This window comes from Bos taurus, chromosome 2 (genome assembly GCF_002263795.3).
Source record: "Bos taurus isolate L1 Dominette 01449 registration number 42190680 breed Hereford chromosome 2, ARS-UCD2.0, whole genome shotgun sequence".
Lineage (NCBI taxonomy): Eukaryota > Metazoa > Chordata > Mammalia > Artiodactyla > Bovidae > Bos > Bos taurus.
Genome location: NC_037329.1, coordinates 44655629 through 44676780, shown reverse-complemented (window position 1 = coordinate 44676780; position 21152 = coordinate 44655629). Strand labels below are relative to the sequence as shown.

Here is a 21152-nt window from a genome sequence, read left to right as displayed (position 1 = left end):
GACTAGTAGTAATACTTTGAGGTCTATTCCAGATGTTTTTCTTTAACTCCTGTATTAAAAGACATGTTTGTTTCATGTTTAATGTTTCCAGTTTGACATTTTTTGTTAAGTCTTTGGGCACCTTTTTATATCATTATACGTCTCAGTTTTGGGCTGCATTACAGTGTTTCTAGGTTTATGTTCTAAAATATAAATGGTACTCTTTGTTTTTCTTCTAGGCTTGATGAAGTTCCTAAAGTGTATAGTTGTATGAACAACAAGGTACAAATAGACATTGTTCATAAAACATACTTTCATGAAGAAAAGTTTTAGAATTTAAATGTCTCCCTTCAATATAATTCTGCTGATTATTTTAAAGGGATATCATTATGCTTTAATTTTAATGAACTTTTGATATGAAATGGGTATAATCCAAGGATCATTCATGATTTAATAATATTGCCTTAAATTCATATAACTCAACTACTCCTGTCTCATTCTTTTATGTGTGAAGGTAATTGGCTCCAAGGTTAGGCAACTATTAATCTCATAATTTATGTGAAAACAAATTTCTTCTGTTAATGTAAAATAAGCTTGAATTCAAGCTGTTCTATCAATAAAGTAAGTTCTTGTCAGCTTATAAAGAGTATTATATATTGAAGGTGATGAGAGCTTTTAAAAAGCCATTTGAGGACTTCCTGGTGGCTCAGTGGTAAAAAATCTGTCTGCCAATGCAGACGACATAGGTTCTGTCCCTTATCTGGGAAGATCCTGCATCCTGCAGAACATACAAGCCTGCATGCCACAGCTACTGAGCCAGTGCTCTAGAGCCCTGGAGCTCAATTACTGAGCCTACGTGCTGCAGCAGCTGAAGCCTGTGTGCCCTAGAGCTCATGCTCCACAACAGAAGTCACCCCAATGAGAAACCCAAGCATCACAACTAGAGAGTAGCCCCCACCCATTCTGTGCAGCTAGAGAAAAGCCTGTGCAGCAACAAAGACGAAGCACAGCCAAAAATAAATCAATAAAAATTGTTTTAAAGTCATTTGAGTTTTAAAAATTGAAATAACGTACTCTGTGAGTTGTTTAGTATGCTTTGTGCTTTTGTTTTTTCTCTCTGAAAAGTAACATTTCTAAGTGTTACCCTAATGAACTTTTTCTTTTTCCTAGTTAGAAAAGCTACTAGGAGATATAATTGCTTGTCTACATGTCAGCTACACTGGAACTTACGACAGTGAACTTCTTGAACAGATCTCACCATTATTATGCATAATATTTTCACACAAGAACAAACAGATAAGAAAACAAAGTGCTCAGTTCTGGAATGCCACATTTGCTAAAGTGACGATGTTGATTTATCCTGAGGAGTTAAAGTATGCTAACAATAAAACTTTATATAGTTACTCTGTTCTGATTATGTAAATTGACATTTTGGTTTTAACATAAATCCTTATGTAGAATCACTGTAGAGGATTTCCTAGTTAAAATATTCTTGTTTGGAGTACACGGTAATTATTAAAATTATTTGACCCTTTGCTTTGGTCCTTAGAATAAACTTAGTTTTAGAAACATAAAAAGCAGTTTCAAATTATGCTTAACAAAAGGAGTTTCCAACAAGGGGCAGGAAGCTGATGGCTGTTAAATCTAGCTGATATGTACTTAATGTAACAGTCTGCTCTTGTTTGAAATTTATGGTGAAAGTTTGAGAAGTTTTTAAAGAATAAAATTCAGAAACTGAAGAGTTTAGTGAAAAATTCTAATATTGTCTGTAAATTTCTCCTGGTTTTATGTATGTAGAGTAAGAAACAGTCTTAAGCTGGATGTGTTTTTATCACTTTAAAATTGTAATTGAACTGTTCTTAATGTGCCAACAGTACTACTTAATTCAAAGTATATTTACTTATATTTGAAGGCCAATACTGAAACAAGCCAAACAAAAATCTCTGCTTTTATTGCCTGGTTTGGAAAATGTTGAAATTATGGAGGAATCCAGTGGACCATATTCAGATATGGTAGGTTGAGGGGGGGCGTTTTTGTTTACTTTTATGTGATGTTTGAGTGATTTATTGGATATCAGTGTAACTTTAAAAAGGACAGAAACTTAAGACTGACTGAAGAGATAAAACCTGAACAGAAGAGTTCCACAACATAGGGGTTTTGCGTACAGTTAGTTGTGTGGCCTGGAAAACTTACAAATTAAAAGGCAGTAAATTTCACCATAGGTTCTCATGTAAATAATACCCAATTCTTATTCATTAATGATCTTTTATTTTAAAAAACTGACACCCCATGTATTGTTTTACAGAGGTCAGAATTATTAAGATATGGTTAAATGTTGCTTTGTAAAACTAGGACTTCTAGTTACTATTCCCCACCTAAGAGCTACACTTCATTTTCTCATTTCTTTCTGTTGAATCTCATTCCTTCTGTTAGAGAAACAAATCATTGATACCACATTTTCTATTTGGAACAAGGTTACTGTGGTTAATAATACTAGATGACTATAAAGATTAAGGAGTAAAGATAAAAGTACTATATACTCATCAGGTAGAACACTCTTAGACACTTTGTTCCTATTCAACAACAAAAGAGTCTAGCTATTATTTGTTTAGAACCTGTAAGAGAAAACATAGCTAAGTACTCTATTTAGTTTTATTTTTTGGATAAAATTAAAATTCTCATCAGAAAATTATCTAGACTTTTTGAGACTCAGTGTAATATGGCTCAAAAAAACCATATAATCTGGTAGGAGGGCCTGATAGTATTTTCTGTCATGTATGTTTTATTGTTTAAAGTGTTATGGTTTGGGTTTTTCTGTTAAAAAAGTTTCCAGTAATAAGTGGGATATTTGAATCCTGTAATTTGTTTTTAGAATATTTATTTGGTATAGCTTATTTTAGAATTTATAAAATTAAATGATGCGAAACTAATGCTGTATAAGTTGGAGACACCAAATCTATTTGCTGTTACTGTATTAGACAATGGCTTTGTTTTCTTTGACATGATCTAGTAGATTTGAATACTCAAATTTGATATAAATATTACACTGTAATTACCAATGTGAAAAGGATAAATATTTGCACATAATGAAATTGTTTTATTTTTATAAAAACAGACAGAAAATTCCCAATTAAATATGAAGATAAGTGGCATGGAAAGAAAATCAAGTGGAAAAAGAGATTCTTTTTTGGCACAAACAAAGGATACAAAAGACAGTATGAAACCACCAGCTAAAGTATGTTTTTCCAAAGTGTATTTAATAGTACTCTTAATATTAATATATATACCAGCTTGAGAACATACAACTTCTAACTGGAAGAAAAAGCTGTTACGGACTAAATAAAAGATGGGATTATAGGGAAATATAGTTTGGCCTAGAAAGACTATTAAGATGGTATGGAAATCTTGACACTTTGGGAGATGATTACTTCTTAGTAAAGTTAAATCTGCATAATACTAAGTGTTTATTTAGTATAATTACTCCAGGCAGTAACCCTCTTCAGATAGAATGAAACTAGATTTGAATAACTTAGGTAGGATGAAAGAATATTTTAGAGCTTCCTTTATTGACTAGAAAGAGAATGCCTACATAAGACATTTGTCATAACCTCATATATAAAACTAGATATCTAGTAGCTAGTGGCAAATTAACCAAGTTTCAGATAGTCTTTCTTCTAGGACCTCCAGTAAAGGGGTTATTCTAGAATCTTAAGACCATGGCTCTGGGAAAATGAAAGAAAAATATTTTTAAAGAATAAGTTTGACACAGTCTTGTAGCATTATAAAGTAAAATGGAAACAGCTGTTCTGCAATTGTGTAAAAGTGGCATTGGGTACCAATATTAGTATGTCGGGCATATGATTTTGGCAACTTTTACTTGAGTAGTTTGTGCTTCAACTTGAAATCACAGATGTACTTTTTCCCTGCCAAACCACTTGATTTCTGTGTGCTAGGCTGAAAAACATATTTGCCCATGCTTCCCTGGTAAGCACACATTTGCCTACTTCTTAAAGAGGTGTAATTTTATTTTCTGAGTATTTAATACAAGCAGAATGAAAAGAAAACTAGGGACATTGTACTAATTATAATTATCCAGGAATATCCTATAGGTTTGAACTTCAAACTTCCTAGTCATCATCAAAAACCATTATCAGAGTGCCAAAGAGAGATTGATTGATGTATTGGAAAATAATTTAGAAACTCAAAATGTGCATTTACTGTTTTAATTTCCAGTTGAAACTAGATTCTTCAACTCCAAAAGCAAAGGGTGAAATGCCTTTGGAAGAAGAAAAGTCTACTGACTTTGTGTTTATACCTCCAGAAGTAAAAGAAACAAAGGAAAGAATACTAACTGAACACCAGAAAGAAGTACTCAAAACAAAGAGGTTTGTAGTACTTTTATCTTGAATTGAGTTTTCTGTACTTACATTTAGATTTCATGCAGCAAACATAATTTTGAGTTTAGAACTAAGATACTGGTATATTGTACTGTATTTTAAATGTCAAAAAGATTGTACATGGCCATATTTCATAGTGTGTCGGGCTATCTTGAAATGCACCAAATGTTCCTAAACTGAATCCCTTTATTAAGGTCTTGAAAGATCAGGGAAATGGTTTCATGGAAAATCTGGGAAATAGGCATCTAAGACTTGATTTTATATTCTTAAAAGGTAACTAAATATAGAATTGTAAGCTTAATTGTAAGAATATCAAATATTGAAGTTGTTGTTTAGTGGCTAAGTCATGTCTGACTCTTTGCAACCCCAAAGACTGCAGCACGCCAGCCTTCCATGTCCTTCACTTCTCCCCAAGTTTGCTCCAAGTCATGTCCATTGTGTTGTTGATACCATCCATCCATCTCATCTTCTGTTGCCCCTTGTTTCTCCTGCCCTCAATCTTTCCCAGCATCAGGGTCGTTTCCAATGAGTCTGCTGTTTGTATCAGGTGGCCAAAGTATTGGAATTTCAGCTTCAGCATTAGTCCTTCCAATGAATATTCAGGGTTAATTTCCTTTAGAATTGAGTAGTTTGATCTCCTTGCTTTTCAGGGTACTCTCAAGGGGCTTCCCTGGTTGCTCAAGCAGTAAAGAATCTGCCTGCAATGCAGGAAATCTAGGTTTAATCCTTGAGTCGGAAAGATCCCCTGCAGAAGGAAATCAGTATTCTTGCATGGAGAATTCCATGGACAGAGAAGTCTGGTGGGCTACAGTTCATGTGGATGCAGTGTCAGACACGATTGAGAAACTTAATAGACACAATATTAAAGTTAGTCTTAAAATCTTTTTCAGGTGTGATATTCCTGCCATGTATAATAATCTGGATGTTTCACAAGATACTTTATTTTCTCAGTATAGTCAGGAAGAATCTATGTAAGTATAGAAATTGCTGAAGTAACTGATTTTCTGGTTCTTTATTAACAATATTCTAATTTGCACACTTATTTATTTCAGGGAAATTTCTACTTTAATTGAAAAATCAAAAGAAGACTCCAAGATGATATTTAAGGTATATTGTTATTTTCATATTTTGGGGTTTTTCAAATCAGCTTTCCATTATTGAGTCTCTTATATTAACGTTAAGATTTGTTCTGTAATGTCTTAACTCTCCTTAGCAGTCTTTAGCAGAATTATAGTTGTTTTATGTGTGGATCTGTATCTGTGTGAGTGCATGTTTGTTTAAATGTATTTGGCTTTATCAAATACTTAAATTGGAAACACAAATTAATGAGCATCTACCATCACCTTTGGAATATTTTTAAAATGTTGAAAGCCAGATTGCCCTTTGACTTGCTGAAGTTTTAAACAGAATTTCTCCAGAAAGTCAGACTTATTTTCTGGTTAATCTGTATGTATGTGTACATTTTTGTGCAGGAGGAACAAAAGGAGAATGACATTGTCGTTCCTCAACATGTCATGGAAAACTGCGGTATGGATGAACATCTTGAAAAGGCTTCCCTTTTGAATAATGAGTGTGGTTCTATTGAGGAAACCAGTCCAAAAATACTGAGCAGTAATAATGATGCCAGAAAAAAAGCTTTAATTGCTTCAAATAAACCAACAGAATGTGCATCTACTACAGAAAATCCATCTGGTGTCAGCAGTAGCTCGGTTTCTATTGCCACCATTTCTGGAGCTCCCTTACAGCCTACAAGTCGAAGGCAATCCTTTATTACTTTGGAAAAGTTTGATGGTTCAGAAAATAGACCTTTTAGTCCATCACCCTTGAATAATATGTCATCAACTGTAATAGTGAAAAGTAACCAGGAAGGCATGGGTAAAACAGATAATCCATCAAAAGCAAAGAAGAGAGAAGTGGCTCTTTCCAAATCTGACTCTGAAAAAATAACACATGGGACTAAGAGATCAAGCCGAAGGTCGAGTAAATCTGAACCAATAGGGAGTAAAAAGTCTAAACCCTTAATGAGATCTGAACAAGAGAAAAGTACTCAAGAATCTGTTGATGGCACAGTAGCCTTAGAAAATAACCCACCTGGCTTGCTTAATCAGACAGAATGTGTGTTAGATAATCAGGTTCATCTCTCTGAATCTACAGTGGAGTTTGAGGATACAATGCTTGAATCAACAGTGGAGAATACTGTATTAGAAAACAATACTGTAGAAGAGAGAACCTTAGAAGTTAACTTGGAATCCAAAGAAAACACACCCCCAGCCATAATAACGGATCAGACAGTAAATGAGGATAGTCATATTCAGGTAACTCCAAATCAGAAAACCCTTAGGCGATCTTTAAGGCGACGTTCAGAAACAGCAGAACCAACCACTGATAGCCAAGATAAAGAAAATAATCATCAAAAAAGGGAAAGACGTAAAGAAGAAGAAAAGACTCCGCAGAAGAGTCCGTTACATGTAAAAGATGATGTTTTACCTAAGCAAAAATTGATTTCTGAACAAAGTGTACAGGGAAACTTAGTTGACAAAGGAAATAATTTACATGAGAAGGCTTTTGGGGAGACCAGTGCTAATGCTGAAATTGATGAAAATAGAAGAAAGCCAGATCTTGAGAATACTAAATCTGAAGGAGATGGTGTGCCGGACATTGCAGATAAATCCTCTGAGAAACCAGTAAGGGGACGAACACGATACCAAACAAGAAGAGCATCCCAGGGTTTACTTTCCAGCATTGAAAACTCAGAATCTGATAGTTCTGAGGCAAAAGAAGAAGGTTCTAAAAAGAAAAGATCTGGAAAATGGAAGAACAAAAGCAGTGACAATGTTGACATGGAAGATCAAGAAGAGAAAATGGTAAAACAGGAATGTATAAAAATTGAAAATCAGGCACATGATTATAAAGGGAATCCTGAAGTAGACAAAGATATAAAATCTCAAATCTGTGAAAAAGGAGATGAAAGTACTACTGTAAGTCTTCAAGATTCTACCGTATCTCCAGATTTATTACAAGTTTATGATGATGTATTGAATACTTCTGAGGGAGAAAGTAAAAGTAACAAAGATGCAGACCATTCCTTTTCAAATCCTTCTGTACCAGAATCAAATCTAAGGACTAGAAATGCCAGTAAGAGGTTACATAAGCGAGATTCTATAGAAAATAGCATGGGGGAATCCTCAAAAATAGGGACATCAGACATTTCTTTGCTTTCTGAAAAAACTCTTCAGACAGTAGAATGCCAGCACAAGAGAAGTAGGAGGGTGAGGCGATCTAAAGGTTGTGATTGTTGTGGAGAAAAATCACAGTCTCAGGAAAAGTCATTTACTGGGTTAAAGGATACAGAAAATTACGATGTAAAAGTCAGTGAAACAAAAAAGACAGATGGGGAAACACCTGTATCTATTTCAGAAACTTCGAAAGCTGATCTGTCCTCGGAGGTTAAACTTTTAGATGAGCATCATAGTGTGAATTTTCATTTGGATCTCAAGGAAGAGAATGATACTACTAATGATTCATTAATTATATCTGAAACTGAGTTAAAAGAAAATACTACTCAAAGCTTTCTTCCTTCTGAAATGGTAAAATTTAAAGAAACTTCTCGTAGGGATTCTGAGGAAGCAATATCTCTAGAAACCCAGGAGCCATCTAATAAGAAATGTAAAACTGTTGACCCACATTTAGATGTTTCCAAAGATATTTCACTGAAATGTTTTTCTTTGGAGACTAAAGAAGAAAAGTCAGAGGCCACTTCAAAAGAGAAATTGAGTACAGAGAACATTGTTATTGTTGAATCAAATGCAGAATCAAATCCAGAAGTAGATGCTATGGAATTGAATGTAGAAAATGATCAGTCTGAAGCTGGCTTCTCTGAACAAAAGAATGTCAAAACTGGTATTCCAGGGAAAGAAGTAACAGAGGAAAACAGTGAAAGAATGGATACACCTGAAAAACTGAAAGCCAATGAAGCAGTAACTGAGGAATTTAATTCAGCTACTGATTATTCGGATACTCCGACATCTGTAAAAGTGAATGCTCAGGTAGAGATCTCTGAACAAATAGCGGTTGGGGAGCTAGGTGGAGGAAGTGATGAATCTGATCCAGGCTCATCTGAAGAAATGAACGCTGAAATGAAAAATTGTGAAAAAACAGCGGTTTGTGAGGTGACTACTGAATCTGACCACGTCACTGAAACCGAAGACGAAGATGTAACTACCACGGCTTCTCTGCCTATAGAAGTTGAAACAAAGGAATTAGATGTAGAAGTCAATAACTTTGTTCCCGACACACTTGAGATGATCACTGAAGAAGGAAAGGTTGACCCTAACAAAACTGAAACGAATACTGAACCTAATAAATTGGAGGAAACACAGTTAGATGACAATCAGATGGTAGTGGAAAGTAATGAAACTTTACCGGAAGTTCACCATACTTCAGAGAAAGTAGAGGAGATAGCACAACCTCTGACATCTGAAACAGATATTTCTGGACTAATATCAGAAGACAGTAATACATCTCCTCAAAAATCGAAGGATATTGATCCTTTACTCATGTCAGCAAACGAGAGTCCTAGTGGCATGCACACACGTTGTGTGTGGTCTCCTTTGGCTTCTCCATCCACCAGCATTTTAAAGAGAGGACTAAAAAGACCCCAAGAAGATGAAATCTCGTCACCTGTCCACAAGGTAGGGGGATGGATGCTGAATGTTCATGAGTCCAAGGTTAATTGGGATAGTTTGGCCACTTGCTGACACTTGGTAAATGATGGGATATTGGGCGTACATGACCATTCGTTATGAATATATGCTATGACAGGGAAGAGGGCAGGCAGAAGGTGGACGTTGAGAAAAAGACTGAAGCCCTTTAGGTATTCCTTTATTTCAGGACCTGGTGTCTGTCGCTCAGTTGTGCTCGACTCTTTGCGATCCCATGGACTGCAGCCTGCCAGGCTCCTCTGTCCATGGGATTTTCCAGGCAGGTATACTAGAGTGGTTTGCCATTTCCTTCTCCAGGGGATCTTTCTGAACCAGGGATCAAACCTGGGTGCCTTGCACTGCAGGTGGATTCTTTACTGACTGAGCTACCAGGGAAGCCTAACACTTAGCTATAAATCTTTATACAACCATCACCATTTTTCACATTTTGCAAAATTGATAATCTCTCATGGTGATTTTTTCTCTGCTATATAATACACAAGGAAACACTTAGAAACCAATAAAGGAGCTTTAGTTAGTACTTACTGTGTACTAGGACATTATCCTGTCTGTTTCACATGTCTTTATATAAACTTAGACCTTTAACAATTAAAAATTTCTTTAGGCTATGCCTTCATTAATTTCTGCGTATGATTTCATTTGTAATTAATCTTGTTAATGCCCCCATCTTCTTCACTACATTTTAATTCTTGTAGTTTGTACACATATGGATTACCTATGTATCTGCTTTAGTCTCTGACCCTGTGACTTGCACATAGTTTAGAAAGGAAAAGTTGCATGTGCTTTACATAGCTCCACTTGTCCTCTATAACTATTTTATAAAGGTACTGTGTGGGCATTCCTTAATTTTGAAATTGGACCTACCATTTACTGTGGAATATATGTGTTTATGTATACAAACATGTATATATAGATAAAATCATACTGACACGTAATTTTGCCTTTAGCCAGCACATTGTGAAAACTTTCCCCAAATATACTAAAAATTTTTAAATTGAGAGTTCAAAGATTAGTTCTTAGGAAAACTTAACACTTGAGGGTTTTTAGTTTGGTCTTGCTTTGCTTTTGAGTCTTTTACCTTTTTTTTTTTTTTAATCTTAGGTTTAAATAGGTCATAGAAGTTCTTGAAAAATTTATGAAGATGAAATGATGTCTTCAGTATACTTTAGATTATTAATGCCAGTTAACTGTAGTCATGTTTTGTTTGATAGTAGCTCGTTTAATTTTTATTTACATATGATAGTTTTCTATAGCAGATATTTATAGAAAGTTCCCAATATTTTGGGAATAAGACATTTATATACATATTATGGTTTTGCATGCCCCGTTGGATACTTTTACCAGACAGCTGAGTAGCTGAATAAAGAGTTTAGAAAAGGCCAAAATAACTTCAAGCTGGGCTAAGCTTTTGTTTTTTGTTTTTGTTTTAACAAAAAATCTCACCCATTGCTGTGACTCTGTTACCCTCAAAGAATTAAGAACTGAGATTATTAAGGTATACCAAAGGCCAGTTAGTACTGTCTCTGCCTCTTTACCTCGTTCTTTATGGTTTGTAGTAAGCCTATGAGATTAGTAGAAATTTGTATACTTTTAACTGTCACATGCAATTTCATCAAGTTTCTGCTACTATCCTTTCATTCTCCTCGTTGCTGTACTTTGTATTAGACCATGGATACTTGGAATGACCCTTGGTCTTGAGTAATAGTTGTGAAAACAATCACCAGGAACAACTGCAAGTATGTGCAGTTGGCTTCTAGTAAGATAAATTAGGCCTCCAAACATACATGCTATTTTTGGCTGACCTTATAATGAGAGTTTATGGTATTTTTTTAAAACTTTTTAAAAATAAAAACATGACTTAAATGTTTTCAGGTTCGCCGTGTCTCCTTTGCAGATCCTATATACCAAGCAGGATTGGCAGATGACATTGATAGGCGATGCTCTATTGTTAGGTGCCATTCTTCAAATAGTTCTCTCATGGTAAAAAGTGTTAAAACTTCACCTACTGTGCAATCTAAGGTAAGCTGTAGGCTTTAAAAAATACATATGCAAACACAGAATTGCATCGGGTAATTTGTCTTTTTAAGAAACAAAGCATACTTCGTTTGGATATATTTTTCTTTTGTCTGCTTAAAGCAGACATGAAGAGAAGAGGTGGTAAGAAGCATTGATGAGCCAGCCAGTAATTGATCCAGTAGTATTATTATTACATTTTACATTTTCTGAAAATTGTAAGATATGACTACAGTCTGTCAGTTGTAAAAATAAACTTGTAAATCTAGGGTTCTGAGATTTTTTTCTCCTTTCTTCTGTCTAGCATAATACCACTTCAGCCAAAGGATTTCTGTCCCCAGGATCACGTAGCTCTAAATTTAAGAGCTCAAAGAAGTGTTTAGTAAGAAGTGCTTTAGTTTTCATGCAACTTTATATTTTCATGTTCAGTTAGGTGACCTCTGTTTAACAGCTTTTGAAATTTATTCTAAGATTGCAGAAATGGCTAAGGAATCTGTGCCATGCCCAACAGAAAGTGTTTACCCTGCTTTGGTGAACTGTGTAGCACCAGTTGAAATCATTTTACCTCAGATTACATCCAACATGTGGTAAGTGGTTATTGATCTCTGGCCTATACCTAGAGATGCTGCTTTGTTAACAGGGATGTTTAAATGATCAGGGTTCTCATGTTTAGGATTGATTTATCCATACTTTCACACATTTTATTTTAGAAGTAAATGAAAATACAGCTGGGAAGATGGTTGAGATAGGGCAGTAATAGAAGGATTGAACGGTTGATCTTGCTTGAGCCAGGCATATACATCAGATTCAAATTTTGTTGTAAATGCACGTATGTCCATCCTCTGTGGGATAGGTGTGTCTATGTAAATTTTGTTATGATTGAGCTTAAATCAGGAAATTCAATTGGATAGGCCCTTACAAATAGAAAATATAAAACTTTGTGATGTTTTTCCTGTTTCTCTTATCTCTTTAGGGCAAGAGGACTGGGACAGCTCATTAGAGCCAAGAATATAAAAACAATTGGCGATTTGAGTACCCTTACAGCATCTGAAATAAAAACTCTTCCTATCCGTTCTCCAAAAGTGTCTAACGTTAAAAAGGCTCTCAGAATATATCATGAGCAGCAGGTAAAGACGTAGATGTTAAATTGTGTATGAGTAAATGATGAAACAGTACAACTCCAAAAGTTTGCATTGCAAGTATTGCTTTAAAAGCTCATTTTATATGATGCCTTAACTTCCTTTATCCTGCAGTCAAGAGTAACTTAGAAGGTTGATTTATAATTCCACAGAGAAGTTTACTTATTTGTTTTGTACTGTTATTGTGTATTACACCTCTTTATTCTTTGAATTCTACTTTTCTAGCTCGTCTTTTATGTCTACCAACTAAGTGATTGGTTTCCTGGCTGCTATTTCTAAAACCTAGATGTTCAGATCTAAACATTTACTCCCAAAAAATCTTGCAGATTTGTGGTTAACAGTATTTTGATTTTGATATCCAAAGCAGTTGTGATCTTTTTTTTTTTTTAACTTGTTCTTCCTATCAACTTTTTTTTTTTTTTTTTAATTAATACACACAAACATTTTCAGGTTATGGACATTTCTTAAGATTCTTATGAAAACCGAGATTATTTCCCTCTAAAAATACATACAGAAAATTTTGTGTATCATTTCAGAAGAGTTTACAAACTGTCTGAAACCCATTCAGAAACCTTTTATGTATTCATCGATAGGCAAAACTGTGAATAAATAAAAAACGGAGTATGTTAAGAGTGAAAATGGTGTTCTATTAGAATTTCTGAGATTGGAGTTTGCAGGCTACTGAAGACTTCAGTATTCTTAAAAGTCCTTGATTTATTATTAATTTTGTTTGATCTTTTAAAACATTTAACCAGTTCAAGAAAAACAAAAACTATTAGTAATTTGCATTTTTGTAAGATGAAGAGTTGAAACTGCTTTATTGAGGTACAACCACATACCATAAAATTCGCCCACCCAAAGCACACAAGTGGTTTTTTAGTACAGTCACAAAGTACCACAGCCTTCACCAAGACCTAATTTTAGAACATTTTTTATTCTTTTAAAAAACGGAACAACATCTACCCATTCATCAGTCACTGCATTTCCACCCCCAAAGCAACTATTAATTTTGTCTCTCCTATTGTGGACATTTCATAAAAGGTGGGTTCTTATAACCTGTATATAGTCTTTTGTGATTGGTTTCTTTAACTGAGCATAGTGTTTTCAAGGTTCACAAATATTAGTACTTCATTCCTCTTTATGGTTAAATAGTAGGTTGGTGCAAAAGTAATTGTGGTTTCAGACCTTGAATTTTAAAACATTATATGAATAACTAGGTTCAAACACATCTTTATTAATCAAAATAGGAACCATTATAGTCAGCACCTTTTTCCCAGTGAGAAATGTTTGTTTATTCTTGTGGTGTAAAAATCTATCCTTTGAGAGTTGATGAACCTCTTGAAAGTAGTTTCTGCCTACTGCTGGGTGTGGAAATGTTTTCCCTGGAAAAAAGTTGTCGAGATGCTTGAAGAAGTGGTAGTTGGTTGGCGATAGGTCAGGTGAATATGGCAGATGAGGCAAAACTTTGTAACCCAAGTTGTTGACTCAACTTTTGAAGTGTTAGTTGTGCAACATGCAGCTAGACGTTATTGTGGAGAAGAATTGGGGTCATTCTGTTGACCAATGTCAGCTGCAGGGGTTGCAGTTTTCGGTATATCTCATCAATTTGCTAAGCATACTTCTCAGATGTAATGGTTTCACCAGGATTCAGAAAGCTGTAGTGGATCAAATGGGCTGCAGACCACCAAACGGTGACCATGACCATTTTTTGGTTACAATTTTGTCTTTGGGAAGTGCTTTGGAGCTTCTCAGCCCAGCCACTGAGCTGTTCATTGCTGGTTTTTGTACAAAATCCACTTTTCATTGCATGTCACAATCTGAGAAATGTTTTGTTGTTACTGTGTATAATAAGAGATGACGACACTTCAAAATGATGATGTTTTTGATTTGCAGTCAGCTCATGAGGCACCCACTTAACCAAGCCTTTTTACCTTCCCAATTTGCTTCAAACACGGAGCAACTGTAGAACGGTTGACGTTGAGTACTTGGGCAACTTCTCTTGTAGTTGTAAGAGGATCAGCTTCAATAATGGCTCTCACTTGGTCTTTTTCAACTTGCGATGGTCAGCCACTATACTTCTTATCTTCAAGGCTCTTGTCTCCTTTTCAAAACTTCTTAAACTACCACTGGACTGTATGTTCACGAGCAGTTCCTGGGCCAAATGCGTTGCTGATGTTGTGAGTTGACTGCTCTTTTTGTGACTCATTTTGAACTCAAATAAGAAAACTGCTCACACTTGTTTTTTGTGTAATATCATTTCCATAGTCTAAATAAATATAAATAGCAAGTAATAAGTCGTTAGCAAAAAAACATAAAGCGAGAAATGCTCATTAAAATGATGTATAACATAACCACATTTATTTTGGAATGTATTTCAGTATCAAATGATGAATTTCAACTGTGAAAACTAGAATTACGTTTGCACCAACCTAATAATACCTCATTCTGTGATTGTACAGCATTTTGGTTATCCATTCATCACTTAGTGAACATTTGGGTTGTTTACACCCTTTTCTATTACAAATATGCTGTTATGTACATTCATATACAAGTTTTTGTGTGGACATGTTTTTTATTTTTCTTAGGTGTATCTGTAACAGAATCTAATTTCTGGGTCATACGGGAACTCTGGCTTCCCTGGTGGCTCGGTGGTAAAGAATGTGCCTGCCAAATGCAGGAGATGCCGGTTAGATCCCTGAGTCAGGAAGATCCCCTGGAGAAGGACAAAGCAACCCACTCTAATTTTCTTGCTTGGGAAATCCCATGAATAGAGGAATCTGGTGGGCTGTAGTCTATGGAGTGGCCAAGAGAGTCAGTTGTATATAAACAACCCCCAGTGATTTTAAGCAGCTAAGTATAACCCCTTAATTTTATTCTCCAGATTACAAATCTTGCAGGTAGTGTCCCTTCACATTTTTATAAACCTAAGTTGTGGGAATGGTTAAAAAGTTGATGGACAGGTGTTGAGGAAGGGGGAATTTAAATTTGATAAATTTAAGTCATTGAATTCAGGGGTCTTTGTTTTTGGATGAAATTATCAGTCCATGGAGTTGCAAAGAGTTGGACACGATGTGATGACTAAACAGCAGAAACAATCTGAAAGTAGCATTTTCTCAATCAGCAATCAATAAGCCCTGTTCCCAGACCTTTGAAAATTGTGTTCTTTTTAAAAATAGAAGTCCATATATTTAAGCTTGAAAATGTCTGCCTTAGACTTGCTTTTCCCATGTTCCCAAACCTAGAGAATAAAATGTAATTTTTCTTGGCTACCACGGCTATATTTCTGGACAAATTCATTAAGAAATAATATAAATTCCTTAACCTCTCTTTGAAAAAACACTACATAGTTCTGTTTTTGTGTTAGTAGAACCATGGGTTCTTAACAGTATTAGCCAGACTGTACAACATAGTATGTCAGATTCTTTTCCAGTGTTAGTGGTTTTATTATTATTAGTCCTGTTAAAAATAACTCAGTTTGTCACTTTTGTTTTTATTTTTACTTATCTTAATGCATAAATCAAGGTGAAGTCTCGTGGACTAGAAGAGATTCCAGTTTTTGATATTTCTGAAAAAACAATAAATGGAATGGAAAATAAATCTATCTCTCCTGATGAAGAAAGACTTGCCTCAGGTATATTTTAACAAAACGGGACAGTTTTATAAGATTGGTTGACTTTATTGAAGAAATACTTTGTTATTCTGCTTTTAGTTCTAATTTGAGCATGCTCTGTGAATTTTTTTGTGTGATAGTTGTCAAATACATGAAAAAATAACTGACTTCTAGTATATCCAGTTGCTTTTTCTCTAATTGACAACTTTTATTCTATCAAGATCTAGAATCAGGATATAAACTAAACATTGCAATCCAGTTATGTTCATGAAAATGAAGTAGTCAGGATTTCTTTAGTGGCATGGAATAAGCTGTGGTGATTTTTCTGTAGCCTCACTCTCTTATCTTGAGCGGGGACTACCTCAGCAAGCACTCTTAATTTGAAACCTAGGCACTTAAATTTTTTATTAACTTAGAAGGAGATGCAAGTTAAGATGTATCTGGAATAGATTTTAATAGTGCTATTTTCTTCTCTTTCCTTTAGATTTAATTGATCCTGTTGCTTTAGAAGCTCCGTTATCTAAAAATCTTGTGGCACAGATTAGCGCACTTGCTCTTCAACTAGATTCAGAAGATCTCTATAATTATTCAGGAAGCCAGCTATTTGAAATGCACGAGAAACTTGGTAGCATGGCAAACTCTATAATTAAAAATCTGCAGTCACGTTGGAGGTCACCAGCCCATGAAAATTCTTTTTAGTGTTTTAAGAGAAAATTGAATTATTTTTTTTTTAATCACTGGATTTGTTGACTCATAAAGTAAGTTCTGAAATATAGCACAATTTTGGACTGAATGTTTGCAAAGTTGGTAATTTCAAATGCTAAAGAACAATAGCTTATTAAGTTAATTTTGTGAGTGAGAGCAATCTTTCCTGTGTAACATATTTTCTTGGCTGCTATGCATAGTTTTTCCAGAACTTAAAGTAGTTTACTGAAATGTGAAAGCAGAAACTACAAGCAAAAGCATAAATTTTGTTTTACGTACTCATGCATATTTTAATGAAACATTTTATGTAATATACCTCTTCTAAGTAAGAAAAACTGAAATTTTTTATTTGAAGTTTTTGCTTAACTGATAAGATGTTTATACTTTCTTTCTTTTTTTTTTTTGGTGCTTGAGGTTTAAGAAATTTGTTCTTGGTAAAACACCCCAAATGAGAGGCAAAAGAATTTTTTGGAATGTTTTTCACAGACAGAGCAGCTTCATTTGGACAGCTCTCAAGAAAAATAATCAAAAGTTTCAACTATAGGGGTTAAATATTAAAGCAGAATTTAGTGATTCCATTCACTTGCATTAGCAAATACTTGTGCAGCAGCATTTGCCTGTGAAAATACACTCTTATGAGATACATACTATTCATTTAAAAATGCACGACTGTTTGTACATTATGTATAGATTAAGTCTTTAATTTATAAATTTCAGTCTTCGTTAGTTGCATGAGTTTTTCTGTAGCCTCTTGTGAATACCTTTGTTTAATAGAAACATAATTTTGTATATATTGAATACTGAGATATCAGTATGGATAATAGACGTGCTTCATGGGATTGCTGCAGATATTTGTAGGATTCTGTATCTACAAATAAAACAACAAAAAGTTTTGTACTTAGTTAATAGTTAAACATGAGTTTATTTTCTAAAGTAAGCAGAACAAATACGAGAAATGAGAAAGTGTTACATGACAACCTTGCTGTTCATTTCCATAACCTTTTTTTTCCCCCCTTTTGGTTTGAAAGAGGGGATTAGCCACCAGAAATAGTGCCTCGTTACATTTCTCTTTAATGGGGAGTTAGCTTGAGTATTTTCATTATAACTTGGATCATAAGAAACCTAGAGCTTATCTGCTCTCCACCTATACCTAAAGCAAACTTGGGAGAAATCTGAAAACTGTTCTTTAAAATATGTATGTTTTATTCAGTTTAAAAAAATAGGGTGTATGTAATTAAAACATTTCTAATTTTACCAACTGGTATTAGTGCCTGCCTTTCCCATATTTGTTTCATCTTTTTAACAAATATCTCACTTGTTTTCTAAATAGAATGAGTAATCTCAGTTTTAGACTTAATTCAGAAGTAACCCCTACTTGAAAAAGCACACATTCATTAACAACTTATGGAAAGTTTAATCCTTGTGTCTTGGTTAGCTTTATATTCAGAAGGGGACTGCCACCCAGTCACGATAAAAGTTGGTTTCATTTTCATGATCCATTATCATTACATTGTAAATATTTTGGGGTCTAAGTTTGGTATTTATATGCTGAGGATGGTTTTAAAAGAAAATCTGGGACCATTGAACCTGAAGGATTGTAGCTTGAATTTAAACACTTATAATTTTGGTTTAATTTGTCATTTATTCCCCAAGTTCTATGTGAGTAAACAGGCACGTTTTGATTGAACAGGTGTTAGTAGAAGGGATAGGTATGTATGTTGAGAGGAACCAGAATTAACTCATTTCACAACCTCATATCTTAATATTTGTGTGAGCTAAACTTACCTGCTGGTGGACTGAAGTTCCTGGGAAGGTGGACAGTATAGCAGAAAATGTGACCAAAATGAATACCATTTACTTAAATCACAAGTTTGGTGCAAGTGCAGATACTAAATTTAGAACATCCTGGTTTAACCAGGATATATTCTAAAACATTTAAAAACCAATTTGCTAAATCTTAGTTGTTGATAAAGTTATGTGTTTATTTAGGCTCCTTATTTTCAATATTGCCTTAAAACTTTCTGCAGATTTTTCTACTATTTCTGGAAGAGCAAAAAGCATTAATATTCCATGATCAGCTCCAGTGTGTGTCTTTTTACCATTAAAGTGAAATAAGTTTTTTCAAATAATTTCTAATGGTTAATAAAACATGACAGACATTACTAAGAACACTCAAATGTCATTTTTAATTTTATGCATTTATAAAGAATATAGTTGCATGTAGAACCATAGTATAATTTTTGATGTTCAAAAATGAATTTCCAGTATCTCAGTGAGCACATAATTAAAGATGCTCTGCAGTTTGAACAAGTTTGAAAGCCATTGTTGAATAGTGGAGAGCTTTTGCTCTAGTTTCTTTGTCAATTATAGGATGATTTAGGTTAATAATGCAGTAGAATAACAGTCAAAAATAAGATTTGAATATGAATTTCCCATGATTCTGTTTATTTGCAGGTTGGTAGTAGTCAGAAGTGTTTTACATTTAAGAATCATAAAAATGTCAAGAAAATTCAGTTATGTTTTGACTAAAGGTGGGAGGGAAGACAAGAAAATTGGGAAATTGGAAAAATGGGAGGGGTATGTGGAAAATGTACAAGTAGAGTTTTGTTTTGATTTTTAAAGAGATGAGTAGTTAAAAGTGAGTGCTGTTTTAAAGGCAGGCTTAGTTGAAATTTAACAAAAAATGTGAAAACTTAACTCATTTTCTTTTAATGCCATTCCTTCTGACTTTGACTTTATAATCCATTAAGAAAAGCCTAGTTTCTATTTAGTATTCTTCATAACTGATTTTCTGGGAGATTATTTGTGAGCCAGGGTTAGAGGTTGTTAAAAAAAGCAGTTGTTAATGTTATTAGGCTGGGGCTTGAGTCAGGGGAGTTAGCTGCCTGCTTGTTATTACAACACATGTCCATTTTATCCCTAAGCCATTAGAAAGGTCTTATACTTTGTATACAAACATTAGAGTGAAGTCCTGACTTTATTAATTAATACTGCTGCTGCTAAGTCACTTCAGTCGTGTCCGACTCTGTGCGACCCCATAGACGGCAGCCCACCAGGCTCCCCCATCCCTGGGATTCTCCAGGCAAGAACCCTGGAGTGGGTTGCCATTTCCTTCTCCAATGCGTGAAAGTGAAGTTGCTCAGTCGTGTCTGACTTCTAGCAACCCCCTGGACTGCAGCCCACCAGGCTCCTCTGTCCATGGGATTTTCCAGGCAAGAGTACTGGAGTGGGGTGCCATCGCCTTCTCCGATTAATTGATACAGTGCTTCTCAAACCTACATGTATTTGTTAAAATGCAGATTCTGATTCAGTAGGTATGTGATGAGAGCCTAATAGTTCATTTCTAAGAATTTCCATGTGATCCATACAAATGCTGATGTCTGTGTACTGCATTTGTGGTCATAGGTCTAAGAGGCTTCAAGATCCAAATTAGCAATTGGTAACCCAGGCAGATGTATATCCTTAAAATTATTGCCACAAAATATAACTACTAGTCTTTTTTTAAGAAACCTTTTCAGATGTCTGAATTGAGGATTCTGACTGGTCTTGAAGGCTTCATATTAAAGTTAAAAATTTTAAATAAAATTGTTAAAAGTAGAATTTTGCCTAATATGGGGCCTTTTAATATAGAAGATAAGTATTTTATGTTATCAAGAACCTGATTAAGCAGTTCGGACAATGTGGAGTCTTATGAGTATATACGAATTATGTTCTTTTTAAATTTTCATAATATTAGAGATGAATTTAGTCTCTAAATCTTGCCTTCTAGGTTATAGGACTTCATTTTTTTATTAATAAACATTGAAAATAGGCTACCCCTAACAAAGGTTAATTTGGCAGTGAAGTTAGCAGTGCTATAGTAAGTCCATTCTGACAAGTCCATTCTGTGCCTTGATATTCAAGTTTACTGAAGACCTCTGGTGAGTGCTGTGACAGTATGTGATTGAAACTTCCTATTTTGTTGCAAAATGGAGTTGAAAGAGTTGAGTAGTCTGATCTTCAAAAATGAGGGTTTTTTGGGCATTCTTTTAAGATGATATTTTCCTTCATATTTATTAAAAATAAATACTTTTATTGTAAGAACTGCCCTCATCTAAAGCACTTAATTAAGGAAATGTCAGAAGTAATGGGTTTTAAAAACTGATTATCAAAATTTATTGATTGTTCAATCTGTAAAACAAATCTGGTCTTTGTGGTTTTTCATGGCCCGGTTAATTGTGTCTATTATATGCCAGGTTTTGTATATTGCTCTTTGAAAGTTCCATTAAAATCTGATTCATTTTGATTTGAAGATCTGTAAATTAGATCTGTAGTCTAATAAAATTATGAGCGTTCATTTAGTTCTTGGAATAGAATGTTAAATTTTACAGTGTGATCTTTACCATTTTTTTTTCTTTCTGTGCCAAGCCTTTAACCAAAGAACAGTTAAAACTAAGTGCCAAGCTGTAAATGCTTACTCCCCTGAAATATGCCATTAGAATAAAAGTTAACTTCTCCCTTTACCTGTGATTATAAAATTAAAGACAGTATTTTAAATTGATGTCACATGTCACATGGAAGAAAAGAACCTCCGTAGCTTTTGGTTTTC

At 34.5% G+C, this 21152-nt stretch overlaps 1 protein-coding gene across 7 annotated transcripts in view; it reads left to right on the top strand.

Annotated features, from left to right (window-relative positions):
• RIF1 (replication timing regulatory factor 1) overlaps window positions 1-20855 on the top strand; it is a 60326-nt gene extending 39471 nt beyond the window's left edge. For 4 of the 7 annotated variants that reach the window (XM_010802073.4, XM_002685359.7, XM_024980695.2 and 1 more), the window contains exons 23-36: window positions 219-261; window positions 1150-1352; window positions 1892-1991; window positions 3095-3214; window positions 4213-4364; window positions 5267-5347; window positions 5429-5483; window positions 5849-9067; window positions 10970-11116; window positions 11415-11492; window positions 11582-11697; window positions 12084-12237; window positions 15772-15880; window positions 16344-20855. In XM_010802073.4, the coding sequence (XP_010800375.1) occupies window positions 219-261; window positions 1150-1352; window positions 1892-1991; window positions 3095-3214; window positions 4213-4364; window positions 5267-5347; window positions 5429-5483; window positions 5849-9067; window positions 10970-11116; window positions 11415-11492; window positions 11582-11697; window positions 12084-12237; window positions 15772-15880; window positions 16344-16558 (4792 nt within the window). In that variant the 3' untranslated portion in view covers window positions 16559-20855. The remainder of the gene's footprint in view (window positions 1-218; window positions 262-1149; window positions 1353-1891; window positions 1992-3094; window positions 3215-4212; window positions 4365-5266; window positions 5348-5428; window positions 5484-5848; window positions 9068-10969; window positions 11117-11414; window positions 11493-11581; window positions 11698-12083; window positions 12238-15771; window positions 15881-16343) is intronic. The other 3 variants (XM_010802075.4, XM_010802074.4, XM_010802077.4) reach the window with 3 other exon arrangements.
• The last annotated feature ends 297 nt before the right edge of the window (window positions 20856-21152 follow it).